This window comes from Aethalodelphis obliquidens, unplaced genomic scaffold, assembly GCF_003676395.1.
Source record: "Aethalodelphis obliquidens isolate GAN/ISIS:26980383/991018 unplaced genomic scaffold, ASM367639v1 scaffold1, whole genome shotgun sequence".
Taxonomy (NCBI): domain Eukaryota; kingdom Metazoa; phylum Chordata; class Mammalia; order Artiodactyla; family Delphinidae; genus Aethalodelphis; species Aethalodelphis obliquidens.
Genome location: NW_020837945.1, coordinates 69,537,114 through 69,549,825, shown reverse-complemented (window position 1 = coordinate 69,549,825; position 12,712 = coordinate 69,537,114). Strand labels below are relative to the sequence as shown.

At 48.4% G+C, this 12,712-nt stretch overlaps 1 protein-coding gene across 7 annotated transcripts in view; it reads right to left on the bottom strand.

Moving 5' to 3' along the window:
• The window catches only part of KALRN (kalirin RhoGEF kinase), a 637,474-nt gene that overhangs the window by 415,927 nt on the left and 208,835 nt on the right, over window positions 1-12,712 (bottom strand). For all 7 annotated transcript variants that reach the window (XM_027106834.1, XM_027106844.1, XM_027106853.1 and 4 more), the window contains exons 4-5: window positions 4,608-4,800; window positions 696-1,208 (exon numbers count right to left, since the gene is read on the bottom strand). In XM_027106834.1, coding sequence (XP_026962635.1) covers window positions 696-1,208; window positions 4,608-4,800 — 706 coding nt within the window. The remainder of the gene's footprint in view (window positions 1-695; window positions 1,209-4,607; window positions 4,801-12,712) is intronic.

The window sequence follows — 12,712 nt, the reverse complement described above, 5'->3', positions numbered from 1 at the left end:
TCTCATATCTCCCTGATAAGGGGAAAGCTTTGAAAATTCACTGCTGGAAAAATATCTTGCTCGACAAAGTGTGCAGCAGCTGAGGGAAAACCTCCAGAAAGAAGTGGCATGGCAGGAAGAGAGCCCTGGACTTCAAATGGAAGACAGCTGGATTCCTGTGTCAAGTCTGCCATTGTGGCCCTGAGATCAAATAACACCCACCACCAGCCACCTCAAAGGACCAAAGGGCTGCGTAGACTAAATAAGACTGTATGCGAAAGTGCTTTGTCAATAGTCAAATACACTGCAGGGCAGTAACCGCTAAGTCATGTTGTTGTGGCTGGTAACAGCATTGTCACTCCTGTTGCTCAGCCAGCTTGAACTACGCACGGCACGCCCTGAGAGGGGCAGTGTCCAATAGTGCAAAAGCGTGGACTCTGCAGCCATGCTGCACCTCCTAGTTTGGCCGAGTTATTTAGCCTCTCAGTTTCTTCATCTGTAAAATGGGATGATGATAATACACCTACTTCATAGGACTCTTGCCAGATTAAAATAAGTTAATTTACACAGGGTCCACAGAACAATCCCTGGCACATAATAAACACTCCACAAGAGGAGCTTTAAAATGTTGGACTAGCAGTCTCCATCATTCTCCCTAGAAAGCTACGTATGCCCCCCACCCCAGCCCTGCTCAGGTTTGGCCAGCACCCTCCTACCTTTTCAGCATCCTGCTCGAAGAGCCGCAGCTGGAAGCACTGGTCCAGTTTGAGCTTGCGCACGTGCCACATCTGGTGCAGGTGCTGCCGGGTGGAGTGCAGCTTGTCCAGGAGGCTGGTGATCTTGGGCACCAGGCTCTGGAAGTCGGCGCTGCCCGGGATGCAGTTGCGCCCTGAGAAGCCATCGCTGCAGCGGATGCACTGCAGCAGCCGCTGCCCCTCCCGGTCCAGCTCCTCCACAGGGGCCTTGAGCACCTTCTTCTTGAGCTGTGTGTGCTCGTCGATGAGCCGCCGCGAGCCCTCCACGTCCACGGGGAACTCCTTGCGGGCCAGCATCTCCTGCAGGTCCTCGAGGCGCGACAGCAGATGCACGGCACTGTTGAAGAACTCCTCCAGGGAGAGCCGCAGCTCGATCCACTCCTCATGGTTATAGTCCAGGGAGCCGTCAAACTCCTCTGTCAGCTGGGAGGGGTCCACCAGCTTCGTGAGGCCCTCCACGGACACCATGCTCGTCTGGGATGGGCAGACACAGAGAGGGAGACTCAGTGATGCTGGGGCAAGTCAGGGGAAGACCCCAGGGCAGCCGTAGGCAGAAGAGAGAAACTCAAGGGGAAAGGCCAAGATAAGTCCATATAATAATGACCACAGCATGCCTGGGAAAGGGCAAATGGGAGAGCAGGCAGCCCCCTGGTCAGCTAAGATCGGCAGTTTCAAAAGACCGGCTTACTGGTTCAAAGAGCCTCTCTGCCTGCTCACCATTTGCCATTGAAGGGAAGACTGCCTTTATGTTCCTACTGCTCTCATCTTCCTCCTTCCCATCCCCAAGTCTGCCACAACACGGCTCAGGATGCTAGAATCAGAAGCTGGAAGAACAGACTGAATCTAATTTTAGGGGGTCTAGTTCTCAATAGCTTTAAAACCTAGGATAGCCTCATGGTTGGATTAAGCAGTGTGGGTCAGTCTTGGGCTGCAAGGGTCTCAGAGGCGATCTTCCTGCCTCTTCCCACAAGCAGATGCCCTTCTCTGATGCAGTGAACAAACAGGGCTCGGGGGACAGGGAGCCTGGGCCCTCGGCTTTCTCTGAGCCCCACAGACTCTTGGAGAGCAGAGTGGAGAACGTTTGTCTCCAGGACACAGAGCAGCAAATGACGGCACAGGCAACCACCCCGATGTACCAAGAAAGATTGTTTCTTTCCTACAGGATTTCTCGATTCTCTCTGCTGGAGAAGGAGAGGCTACTAGAGAAATATCTGGATTCAGGGTCCAGCCCTACACTTACTAATTGTGTGAACCGGGCAAACTAAGTTCGCAGAGCCGTTGTTTCGTCCTCTGTCTAATGGAGATAATAATGCTTTTCTCCTCGGGCTGTGCTGGAATTAAACCTGACGGTGTGTAAAGCACCGAGGGCACCAGCATGGAGCACGTGCTCAGCCCCTGAGTGCTCATCAGGACGATCTGAAGGCTGCATCCTTACTGGAACCCTTAAAAGCGGTTCATCTCCCTCTGTCTTGCTGCTCTCTGGGCATCGCCTCCTCTTCTCCCTTTTCCTTCTATCTCCTTCCAAAGGCACAGGAAGGAGCTGCCTGTGTCTGAAACAGGGGTTCTCAAACTCATCAGAGTCCCTTGGGGAGTTTAAAAAAACACTGACGCTCAAGCCCCACCCCTAGAAACTCTGATTTAGTTAGCCTGGACTGGAGCTTGGGCAGGGGTAATTTTAAACGCTCCTAATGTGCGACCAGTGGCACAAGCCTCTGCTGATCCAGATCCCTGCAACTCAAAATGCAGCCCTCAAACCAGCAACACGGGCACCACCTGGGAGCCTGTTAGAAATGCAGGATCTCAGGCCCCACCTAGACCTTCTGGGTCAGGATCTGTATTTAACAAGATGCCCAGGAGAATCTGTGCATTAAACCCTGAAAAGCCCTGTGTTACAGCCCTTTCCCCTTTGAATTTGGCTCAAAGTTGACCACTTCCAGGAAGTCTCCCGTGATTATTCACTGACTATTCATTAAGTATCTGCCATTGAACAAGCCTGGACTCTCATCTCTGTAGCACCTACCATCTCGGTCTGCACTAAGTACTGCATCTGCTCTTTATAAAACACTACATCATAAATATTCTTCCGAGTTGGAAGCCCCCACCTCTGTCTCCTGCTCTTCTTGTTTAGGAGGCAAAGACAAGCGTGCTCAATTTGGGGTGAAGGAGGTGCAGGGAGATGGGAAATACTGGGCATCTAGGCTGAAGCAAAAGTTTCAAGACTTGGAAAGATTGTTTCTAGTCGCTTCAGCTAATAAATTTATAGGCCTGTTGTCACCGCTTCTGTACAAACAAACCAAAAATACACAAAGCATTTATTTCCCTACAGGACTCCTAGCATTGGGAAGGGGTTCTGGGGGAGCATGAGAGTTAACTGTTCTTACACCAAGTCAAATTTCTCGTGTTATTTACACAGAGAACTGCCTCTCAGGTGGTCAGGTTGCTGCGCTCAAATCACAACCTGTTGGGGCCACCACCCCACACCAAGGCGCTCCCGGCCCCTGGGGACAAACGTCTGGAATGAGAAGTTGCTGCTAGATTAAGAGCAGGTCTGCCTTTCCAACACACACGTACACAGGGTTCGTCCTCTTGCAGATGGGGGCCAGAGTTCCGAGAAAGGAGAACAGCTCGGCTTTGGCTGGAACAAAGGTTCCTAAATCATTGATTTAATGTGTTGTCATTAAAAATTCTCAGGGGACACATATGGCCTCTAGAAAAATCAAGTTAAAAAACATGTTTTCGCTGAGTATAAAAGTAATACAAAATTGTCAAAAGAAAGTAGAAAAACATAATCCAGCCACCTCAAATAAAGCACTGTTAACCATTTTCATGTATCTCTCAGTCTTCCTCTCCATATACTATACTCTTAAAAACCAACTTCAGATTATATTGCCCATACTGTTTTATAAAGTCTTTTTCTTTCCTAAATTAAAAAAAAATTATTTATTTTATTTATTTATTTTTGGCTGTGTTGGGTCTTCGTTGCTGCGCATGGGCTTTCTCTAGTTGTGGCGAGCGGGGGCTGCTCTTCATTGAGGTGTGCAGCCTTCTCACTGCAGTGGCTTCTCTTGTTGTGCAGCACGGGCTCTAGGCGCGCGGGCTTCGGTAGTTGTGGCACGTGGGTTCAGTATTTGTGGCGCACGGGCTTAGCTGCTCTGTGGCATGTGAGATCTTCCCAGACCAGGGCTCAAACCCGTGTCCCCAGCATTGGCAGGTGGATTCTTAACCACTGCGCCACCAGGGAAGCCCTATAACTTGTCTTTTTAAAAACAATATATCATGTGCATTTTTCAATGACACTATTGTTCTAAATATGATTTTTAATGGCTTCATAGTATTTGTGTATTAATGCTGCCAAAATTAATGGATATTTAGGATACGAACTATACATATGTGCATGTACAGACATGCATACCTGTAAATATTTGTGTATACATATGCGTATATTATTGCAAAAAACACTGTGATGAATATCCTTGTAGACATTTTTTGTTTATAGTTATCATTAGTTCTTCACCTGTTTTAATTTTTATATTAAAAACATTTTCCTAGAAGAAGAGTTGAGAGATCAGTGGATATAAACTCTTTTTAAGGCATTTGACCCAAATTACAAAGTTGTCCCCCAGAAACAATTGCTCTGATTTATACTCATCAGTAGTAACAGGACTGCCTAATGACTCTGTGCCCTTGGGACAATCGCATGAGCCTCTTGTTCCTTCTGAGACTCTCACTGGCAAGGCCACAGTGGCCAAGGAATCCTGAATTATCAGCCCCTGACATGTTGGGGACGGTAGGAAGGTGGAGAAGTGCAGGTGAGAAATGTGTGGGTGGCAGAAGGGGAAGGAAAACGGGAGCTAAGAGAGAGGTCGGCCTCACCTCGAAGATGAATTTGGAGCTGCCAAAGTTGGTCTTCTGTTTCTGCCAGAAGTTGTCGGGTTTGATGATGAGGGCCACATGGATCTCGGCTGGAAAGGCTTCCTGCAGCGTCTTGAGGAGGGGCTTGATGAGGTCCCACTTGGAGCCTCGCATGTCGATGATGACGGTGAAGCCACGTTTGCACACGTCCTCACTGTGGGGAGGTCAGAGGTCAGGCACGGTCACTCTGGGCCACTGAGACTTTGGAGTACACAGTCAAAAAGCATCTGGAAACCCGCATTCCTCTTTATCTGGACCAACCTTCCAACTTCACACCAGGTCTCCTGGCTGCCTTGCAATCCAACTCAAAATGTACTGCCTCAGAAAACCTTTCGAGATTAACCCCATCTGACCAAGGTCATCTGCCTTCTCCCAGCACTTAGCAAGTAACTCAGCTTTCCCTGTAGTCAATTGCACTTGTTGGGACGTTTACAGTTTCGGTATTCACTATTATGCTTGATTTTCTTTTAATTCTTGTCTCTCCCTCTTGCTCCTGGGTTGAATCATATTTTCTCCATTTGAATACAAGCTCTCTAGAGTCAGGGATGCTGCTGCCCTTAGATCTGCGATGGAAAGTCCTTGGCGTGAACGCTGTCCTTCCCCGGGCCCACATCAATGGCAGCCACTGCTATGCTTTACCACTGAACCCAACCTGGGCCAAAGAATCTTTTTCAATAAAGGGGTCTAGGCCAATTCTACCAATTGATTAGAGATGGTACACAAGGTATTGATAACATCATTGTATTTAAGATGTATTACTTGTAGTTCAGATTGTATGTCAACTTTGAAAAACTCAGGTTGCCGAGCCATGCTGATTACTCTCAGATGGCCACAAGGGTGGGACTGATTAGACAGTGGATGTGGTCCCGTTGTCTCACGTACTTCCATTATAAGAGTCAGGGTATAAGAAGGCACATTTCAGGAAGTTAAGACAGGGGAGACTACTCTTGAAATCAAGGCCAGATGAAGTGACAGTGACCACCTTGAAAACCAGAAACTAATCGGGCTAAGTGAATCAAGACGTTGCTACATAACTTATTAAGTAGCGAAGTTTATTTAAACACTTGGGACTTTATAACTCCTAAGAATTGAAAGAAAAAAAAAAAAACAAAGATCAAAACAGTTATAACACCTCAATTTGGAAGAAAGTCTGTTTTGGTAGTTAGAGGGCTTTCCTTCTATCCTTCATTTATTTAACCTGTGTATTTATTTTCTAACTCAAAATGGACTTTGGTTAATTCACATGTTTATATAAATACTGGTGTAGCATTTCCTTAGGTTGTTTGGCTTAATTTCCTATTACCCAGACTGTACTAGCTTAAAGCCCTGTGCATGTTGCATGCCCCACAGTCGTGCACCACCACCTACCAATCGCTTATAGCTACTGGAGGTAAGGCCACAATGGGAGGATGTAGGCTACAAAAGGAAACAAAACCCTGTTTCAGGCTTCATTCTCAAGTCTCAGCCAGTGATGAAAATGTCACAGACTTTTGAAGAGACCACAGCTCCTGTGATTGTGCGAATGTCTCAAGCATAAGGCAGCTTACTGGGCCTCCCAGTTACACAGGAAACTCGCCAGGTGAGGAGAGACACTCTTTCCATTTCTTCTTGTTGACACAAAGGATTAGACTCAGCAAGGGGGAAAGCTGAGCCTTTTGTTTCTCCACAAATCCTATATCCCAAAGGAAAGGAGTTACCTCCTCTCCTTCTCTGACACTTATTGAGTCAGTAAGTGGCCAGGGTCTTCCATAAATAATTCTCTCTACCTTATTGTCTGAAACCAATGTGCCTTTTTCTAAAATTACAGAATTTCTTTCCCATTATGAGAAAATACCCAGTAATTACAGAAAAGTTAGAATATTCAAAAATCTGTATAAGAGATACTAATGGTAGGGATTTATAATACTCAGGCCTATCTCCTTCCAGTCTTTTTTGTACATGTAATTTGTATACCATATAGTGTTCTACCTTTCATTGTAACACAGAATTTTTTCTCATGTCTAACATTTCTTTGAAACAGTTATATTTAATGACACATAGTCCATCTCATACCCACACCACAGCTTTTTTAATCATCCTCATTATTGCTGTACAGAAGGGCACAGCAGCTTATATATCTACCAGCAATGCTGAGAGTACCCACCGCCGCCCCTTTACTGTATCCTCATCAGCACTGGTCACTGAATTTTTTAAATCTTTGCCAATTTTCCAAGAAAAATATGGCGTTACATTTAAATTTGCATTCCTCTGATTACTGGCTATAGCTTATTGGCCTATAAGAATTTCTTCCGTGACTTAACCTGGCCGCTTCTTTCACCTATTTTTCTACGGCAGTTCAATGGCTTTTCTCACTGAGCTTAGTTCCATTTAGCCTGACTCACATTTGTTGCACACGCACTTACGCCAGGCACTGCACGGTAACTGTGGGTCTTCCCTTCCCTTAGAGATGACCGACTTCCTTGCTCACCTGCTCCTCAGGCTCCATCGCTGGTACCATAATTGTACTGACATGACGAAACCCTGTCCCTAACAACAAAGAGTCACTGTTGCTACCAAGAGCTGGAGCTTGACTATCCCAGCATCTAAACGTGGTCATCAGGAATAGCTTACACTCTATTAACGAATGACTTCTGACAACTAAAAGAGAAATAAGGTACTAATTCTCTCTAGGAAGTTCTCACTAGCTCAGGAGATGGGGAAAGAGGCCCAGGGGCTGAATGCTGAGAGATAACCTAATTGGCATCTTTCTGTGAAAACAGCTTATCTACCAAGGTGCTTTCTGTGTTTGGTTTGAAACAAGGAACATAGCTGGAGGAGGGAAAAGAACTTTTCATCGCGTACTTATTGTGCCAGGGATGGTGGCTGGGCACTTGACATACGTTATTTCATTTTATCCTCATGATGGATAAACCTGGCATGGTTTTCACCATGTAAGAGATGATGACACTGAGGCACAGAATTTGCCTAAGGTCACATGACTGGTAAGTACCTAGCACAGAGTCAAAACCACGACCACTGACTCCAAAAGCCCAAGCTCAGGTCACTATATGATGTGACCCACCATGTTGCCACTAGGTGTGGTCTTTTTGGGACTGGGTGTGGCGTGAAGGGTCATGATGAGGGGACGAGATTAGGGAGCTCATAGGAGATGGGGGAAATTAGGGCAAAGAATCCAAGTGGATGACCTCCACCCTGCAGTCTGCACAACCACAGAAGCCAAAGAGCCTGGCACACTCGGAAAGTTCAAGGAGTTCACTTTGGTTTAGGCACGGGGCGAGAGGCAGAGTGATGAGGAGCTGCTGTCTGAATGCTTCAGAGAGCCCTACTCTGGGCTCCGACCCTCCTCTTGCACACCCTCCCCCCAGGGAACGAGGACGCTTGACAGAAAGAGACCATGCTGCCCCCATCCTTTTCTAGACCAAGTTCCTTGTACCCGAAACCCTAAAATTCTCAGCTCAAAGGTCTTTACCTGCTTCCTTGGCCCATGTGTGCCTCTCTCCCAAGTCCAATTCCTCAAGGGTAAGGAACGCCACCAGTATGAGCACCTCGGCCTGAGGGGTGGCAAAGAGCTGCTATTTGTAAGGGGGTGGCTAAAACATGCATGTGCGAGCCGGGAGTCCACGTGCACGCATGAGGACCCCCGCAGTGGGAGACACAGCTGGGCTGTGAGAAGGTAGGCAGAGCTCCCTGCACTGCCGAGTTCTAGCATGGAACCCAGGGGTCCAACAAACCTGAATCTGAAGCTGGCCTCCTAGGTCGCTGTGAAGGTATGTTTGTCAAGGTGGTAGGGTAGAACACATTTTATCTAACAGTTCGTTAGCTTGCTGTATTAATTTTCAATATTTAGATATAGGGTACGTGGGTTTCCATTTGTACTCCTGCCCTGCCTGGGCATTGCAACGGTAGTAGCAGGGCTTCCAGAGAAGAGGCAGGAGTGGAAGCAGGCCTCAAGTCAGGACACTTCTTGTACCATGGCAGAAGCGGTGCATTTATCCTAAGGGCAATCAGGAACCACTGAAGGGTGTCATTCAGGGATGGAACGTGAGCAAGTGATTTGGGAAGGTTACCCTGCAGCTGTGCAGAGGGAGAGTAAACCAGGGTCAAGCAGACTGAGCAGGAGAACAGAAGCAGAGAAACCTCCTCCTTTGGACTAAAATGCCTCTTAAGTGAAGTCTTCCTTGGGCCACCCGATTTATAGCTGCACTGTCACCTAGCACTCCCTACCTCCCTTCCCTGATCTATTGGTCTCCTTAGCACTTAGTACCATTCGGGTCATGTATTTTACTTATTCATTGTCCATTTTCCCTCACTGCAAAGTAACCTCGATGAGGGCAGGGCTGTTTGTACTGATTTCACTACCCAGTGCCCGCAGTGCCCGGGCCAGGCTAAGACTCAATACACTGAGGAAGGAGGAGTGGTAGTTAAGGGTATGGAATCTAGAGCCAACCCTCCTCGATCTGAATCCCGGCTCCATCATTTACCTATCAAGAAACCTTAGGCAAGTTACTTTTAACCTCGGTGCTGTAAAATGTGAATAACAGTAACTACATTACAGGGTTACTTTAGAGGTTAAGTTTGTTAATACACATAAAGCACTTACAGTGGTGCTGGGCACGGATCTGTACTACGTGAGTCTTAGCTGCTGGAGGAGACATAGTTGGTGTCCCCGCCAGGGCCTCTTTATTGACTACTGTGCCCAGCTCCCAGCTCCATACGTGTTGCAGCAGTCAGCTTTTGCCTGAGACCATGTCAGGAGACTTACCTTTGGCTGACTTACCTTTTCCAAAGGATGCCTGGGCAGTTATACCCCCGCCCCAGGGGGGCCAGTGCTTCTCTTATACAGGGGTGCCCGTCCCTCAAGGCGGGGTAACTCTGAAGTGTGACTTATGCTCCAGAGGCTTCTCACTCCCCCAGTCAGCCTCCAGCTAGATTTCATCTGAGACCACAGCCTTGCTCAGTCCTGCCCCTTCCTACTCTGCTCCTCTGACTCCCTTATGGGTCTTTCCTAAAGATCATGCCCTTAATAAATCATCTGTACCTGAATCCCTGTCTCAAGAAACAGAGCCACAGTCATACATACATAAATTTCATACATATATGAAATTCTGAAGGCAATTTGAAATATAGTCTGGAGATTAAAAGAGGAATCTGGGTTGTAAATTTTGACTTGGGAGTCATACTGTGCCTGGCACATAGTAGGTGTTCAATAACACTTGCTAAATGAGTAAATCCATGAACTGTGGCAGTAGATATGCACAGAAGTGGGTGAGATCACCCAGTGAAGACACATAAGATGAAAAGAACCTTCTGAGTCCAGTATAGAACTGATGGGCATATCAATTTTAAGAGATGGGAGGAGAAAGGAGATGAGCCTGAGGAACAAATGCAGAGAAGTTAGATAAAACCGGGAGAGGAGTGGAAAAGAAATCAGGGAGGAGAGGATTTCAAGGAGGAACTACAGCATCAAAGGACGCAGAGAGGTAGGTCATAAGGTGAGATGAGAACTATTGCGCTTGGCCGCTAAGAGGCCTTGGTCCGGCTGGTCAGGGCAGTGTCAGTGGGTGCTGGGGCAGGACATGGGTGGAGCAGGGAAGCAGTCTTCCTGGTTGGTCTCTGAGATGATGGGAGGAAGTGTCAGGATCATCAGAGGTGGCATTTGGTACACACCCTCCCCTGGCCCTGTCTCCCTGACTCCAGAAACAACCAGGGTCCACACCCTGCTCTTTGGCTGCCCCCAGCCCCCCTCTTCCCCAAGCCTCCATGCCCCCAGACCTCCCTTCGTCTCACTCAGTGTGCTCACATGGGGAGCAGCTGCAGCAAACCAATTTACACTGGAACATAACTAACAGGCAGCCTTCCTTTTCCCTTTGGGTTATTTACCTTTTCAGTGATATTTCTTAGCCCAAATTAAATTTTCAGGGGCAGAATTTGCATTGTGTATGGTGAGGATTGGAGCAGCAGGCCTTCAAATCCACCTAAGGAGGGGAAAGGAGGGTGAGCGACCCTCTCTATCTCCCATGCCCCCCGATTTAGAGAGAGGCAGCCACTGCACCTTCCCCCCTGCCCCACTAGCTTCCCGACGGGGGCTTGAGACCTGGGCCCCCTTGGCCAGCTTCTCACCCTCTGTGATAAATTACGGTCCCTTCCAACTGTGAACTGTTTGATGGACTCTCAGGGGCTCTCGGGCCCAGGACATAATGTATACTGAGTGACTGGATGACTGACCAGATAGTTCTTGTACTCAGCTCTATACCATTTACTCTTTTGTTCATCACGTCACTGGGGCTGTTTGCACTCAGCAAGCCCGTGCTACCTCGAAACAGCGTTTGTGCCACTTGATGCCGACGCTTCTCGAACTTTACTGACTTCATCATCACCCAGGACCCTTGTTTAAAATGATGATTTCAGCGACCCCTTTCAGATATTCTGATGAAATCAGTCTGGGATGAGGCCCAGGAGTCTCCCTAGGTGATCCAAGGACAACACCTAGACTCTCATAGGTGTGGTTTGTGAGAGTTTAATGATACACACTTTGTCTACATCAGATGAGGACCGGCATTAATAAACAGGAGGTAGCACACAACTGTGCAGTCAGAACAGTGCTTGCCAGGTGGGCCAACAGCTTTGCTATACACAAGTCTGTCAAAAGTATTAGTGGGTTTCTCTCTCCATAGCCTCATGCTCTTTTTTTTTTTTTTTTTTGTGCGGTACGTGGGCTTCTTACTGCTGTGGCCTCTCCCGTTGCGGAGCACAGGCTCCGGACGCACAGGCTCAGTGGCCATGGCTCATGGGCCCAGCCGCTCCGCGGCATGTGGGATCTTCCCGGACCGGGGCACAAACCCGTGTCCCCTGCATCGGTAGGCGGACTCTCAACCACTGCGCCACCAGGGAAGCCCACCTCATGCTCTCTTGAAGGGAGTCATTTATTGCAAGCCCAGGCTTGTGGGAATTCTGGCCTCGAAGTGCATTTCTCTGGTTCTTTTTGCAAAGACCGAGCTCCTCCTCTGTGAGCCTAGAGAGACTTTCCCTGAAGGGCCTGGTGGCTGCCCTCCCCAATATAGCTATCTATGCTCAACCAGATGCCCGCTGGAGATCTGCCTTCCCGAGCTTCCCTCTCTGCTTCTTATCATACAACTGACCTGGCAGCCTCACTTAAACTTCCGGGCAAGTTCTGGGTGCCTCTCTGAGTCCCTGTGGATCCTGCCCACATCTGATGCCCCAGAGCCATCTCCTGACCCACTGGGCTGAGAACTCTGTGAGGATGTTCCCAGGTCAGGAGGGCCTCCATGTGGACAATGAGGAAGAGGCATGGCATCCCTGACCCTCTGCACTCCTAGCGCCGCCCCCCCCACATGCTGGCAGAGATCACAGTTTAGCAGCCCACCGTTAAACCCAGTCCCCCAAAGCGGTTTTATTAGATACAGTTGTTACTGTGGTTTATAACACTTTCAAGTGCCTTTGGAGGAAGCCTTCAGTGCCTTCATGCACATACTCACATGACCTGTCTGCTTGCTGGCCTGTGGATCTGCCTCCTCTGTCTTAGCCACTGTTATTTCCCAGTCCTGTTTCACACATTAGAAGACTCAATGGCCTTAGCTCAGGGAGCAGGGATTAAGGTACCAGTGTCTCGAGCTAAAGGTTGCTCTGGGACCTGGACAGCAGGGCAGTGTACCTGTTGGTGACAACCACAGGCCAGGGCTTCACCCTGGGTTACAGGTCTGGCCTCAGGGACCCAAATACCACTTCCCTGCTCCCTCAGCTCCTCCCCAGGCTCCTGGCTCAGTGAAGCTCAGATCATCTCTCTGGATTCCATCCAGGCCACATCAGTGAACCACACTGGATACTTCCCATTATCATCTGGCTAAGGGGTCAGATTCAGAGGTCACCTTCTCCCTGGGGTCTTCCCTGATCTTCCCCTTGCCAAAACAAACAGCATATCATCCACGTCTCTGTTAACATCGTGATTAGTCCTGCTGTTGGTTATGGCCTCTCATCCCTCTATGCCTCTGGGCTTGCCCGCCTCAACCCCATCTTTGCCTAGGCAACTTCTACTCACAAAGCTCAAC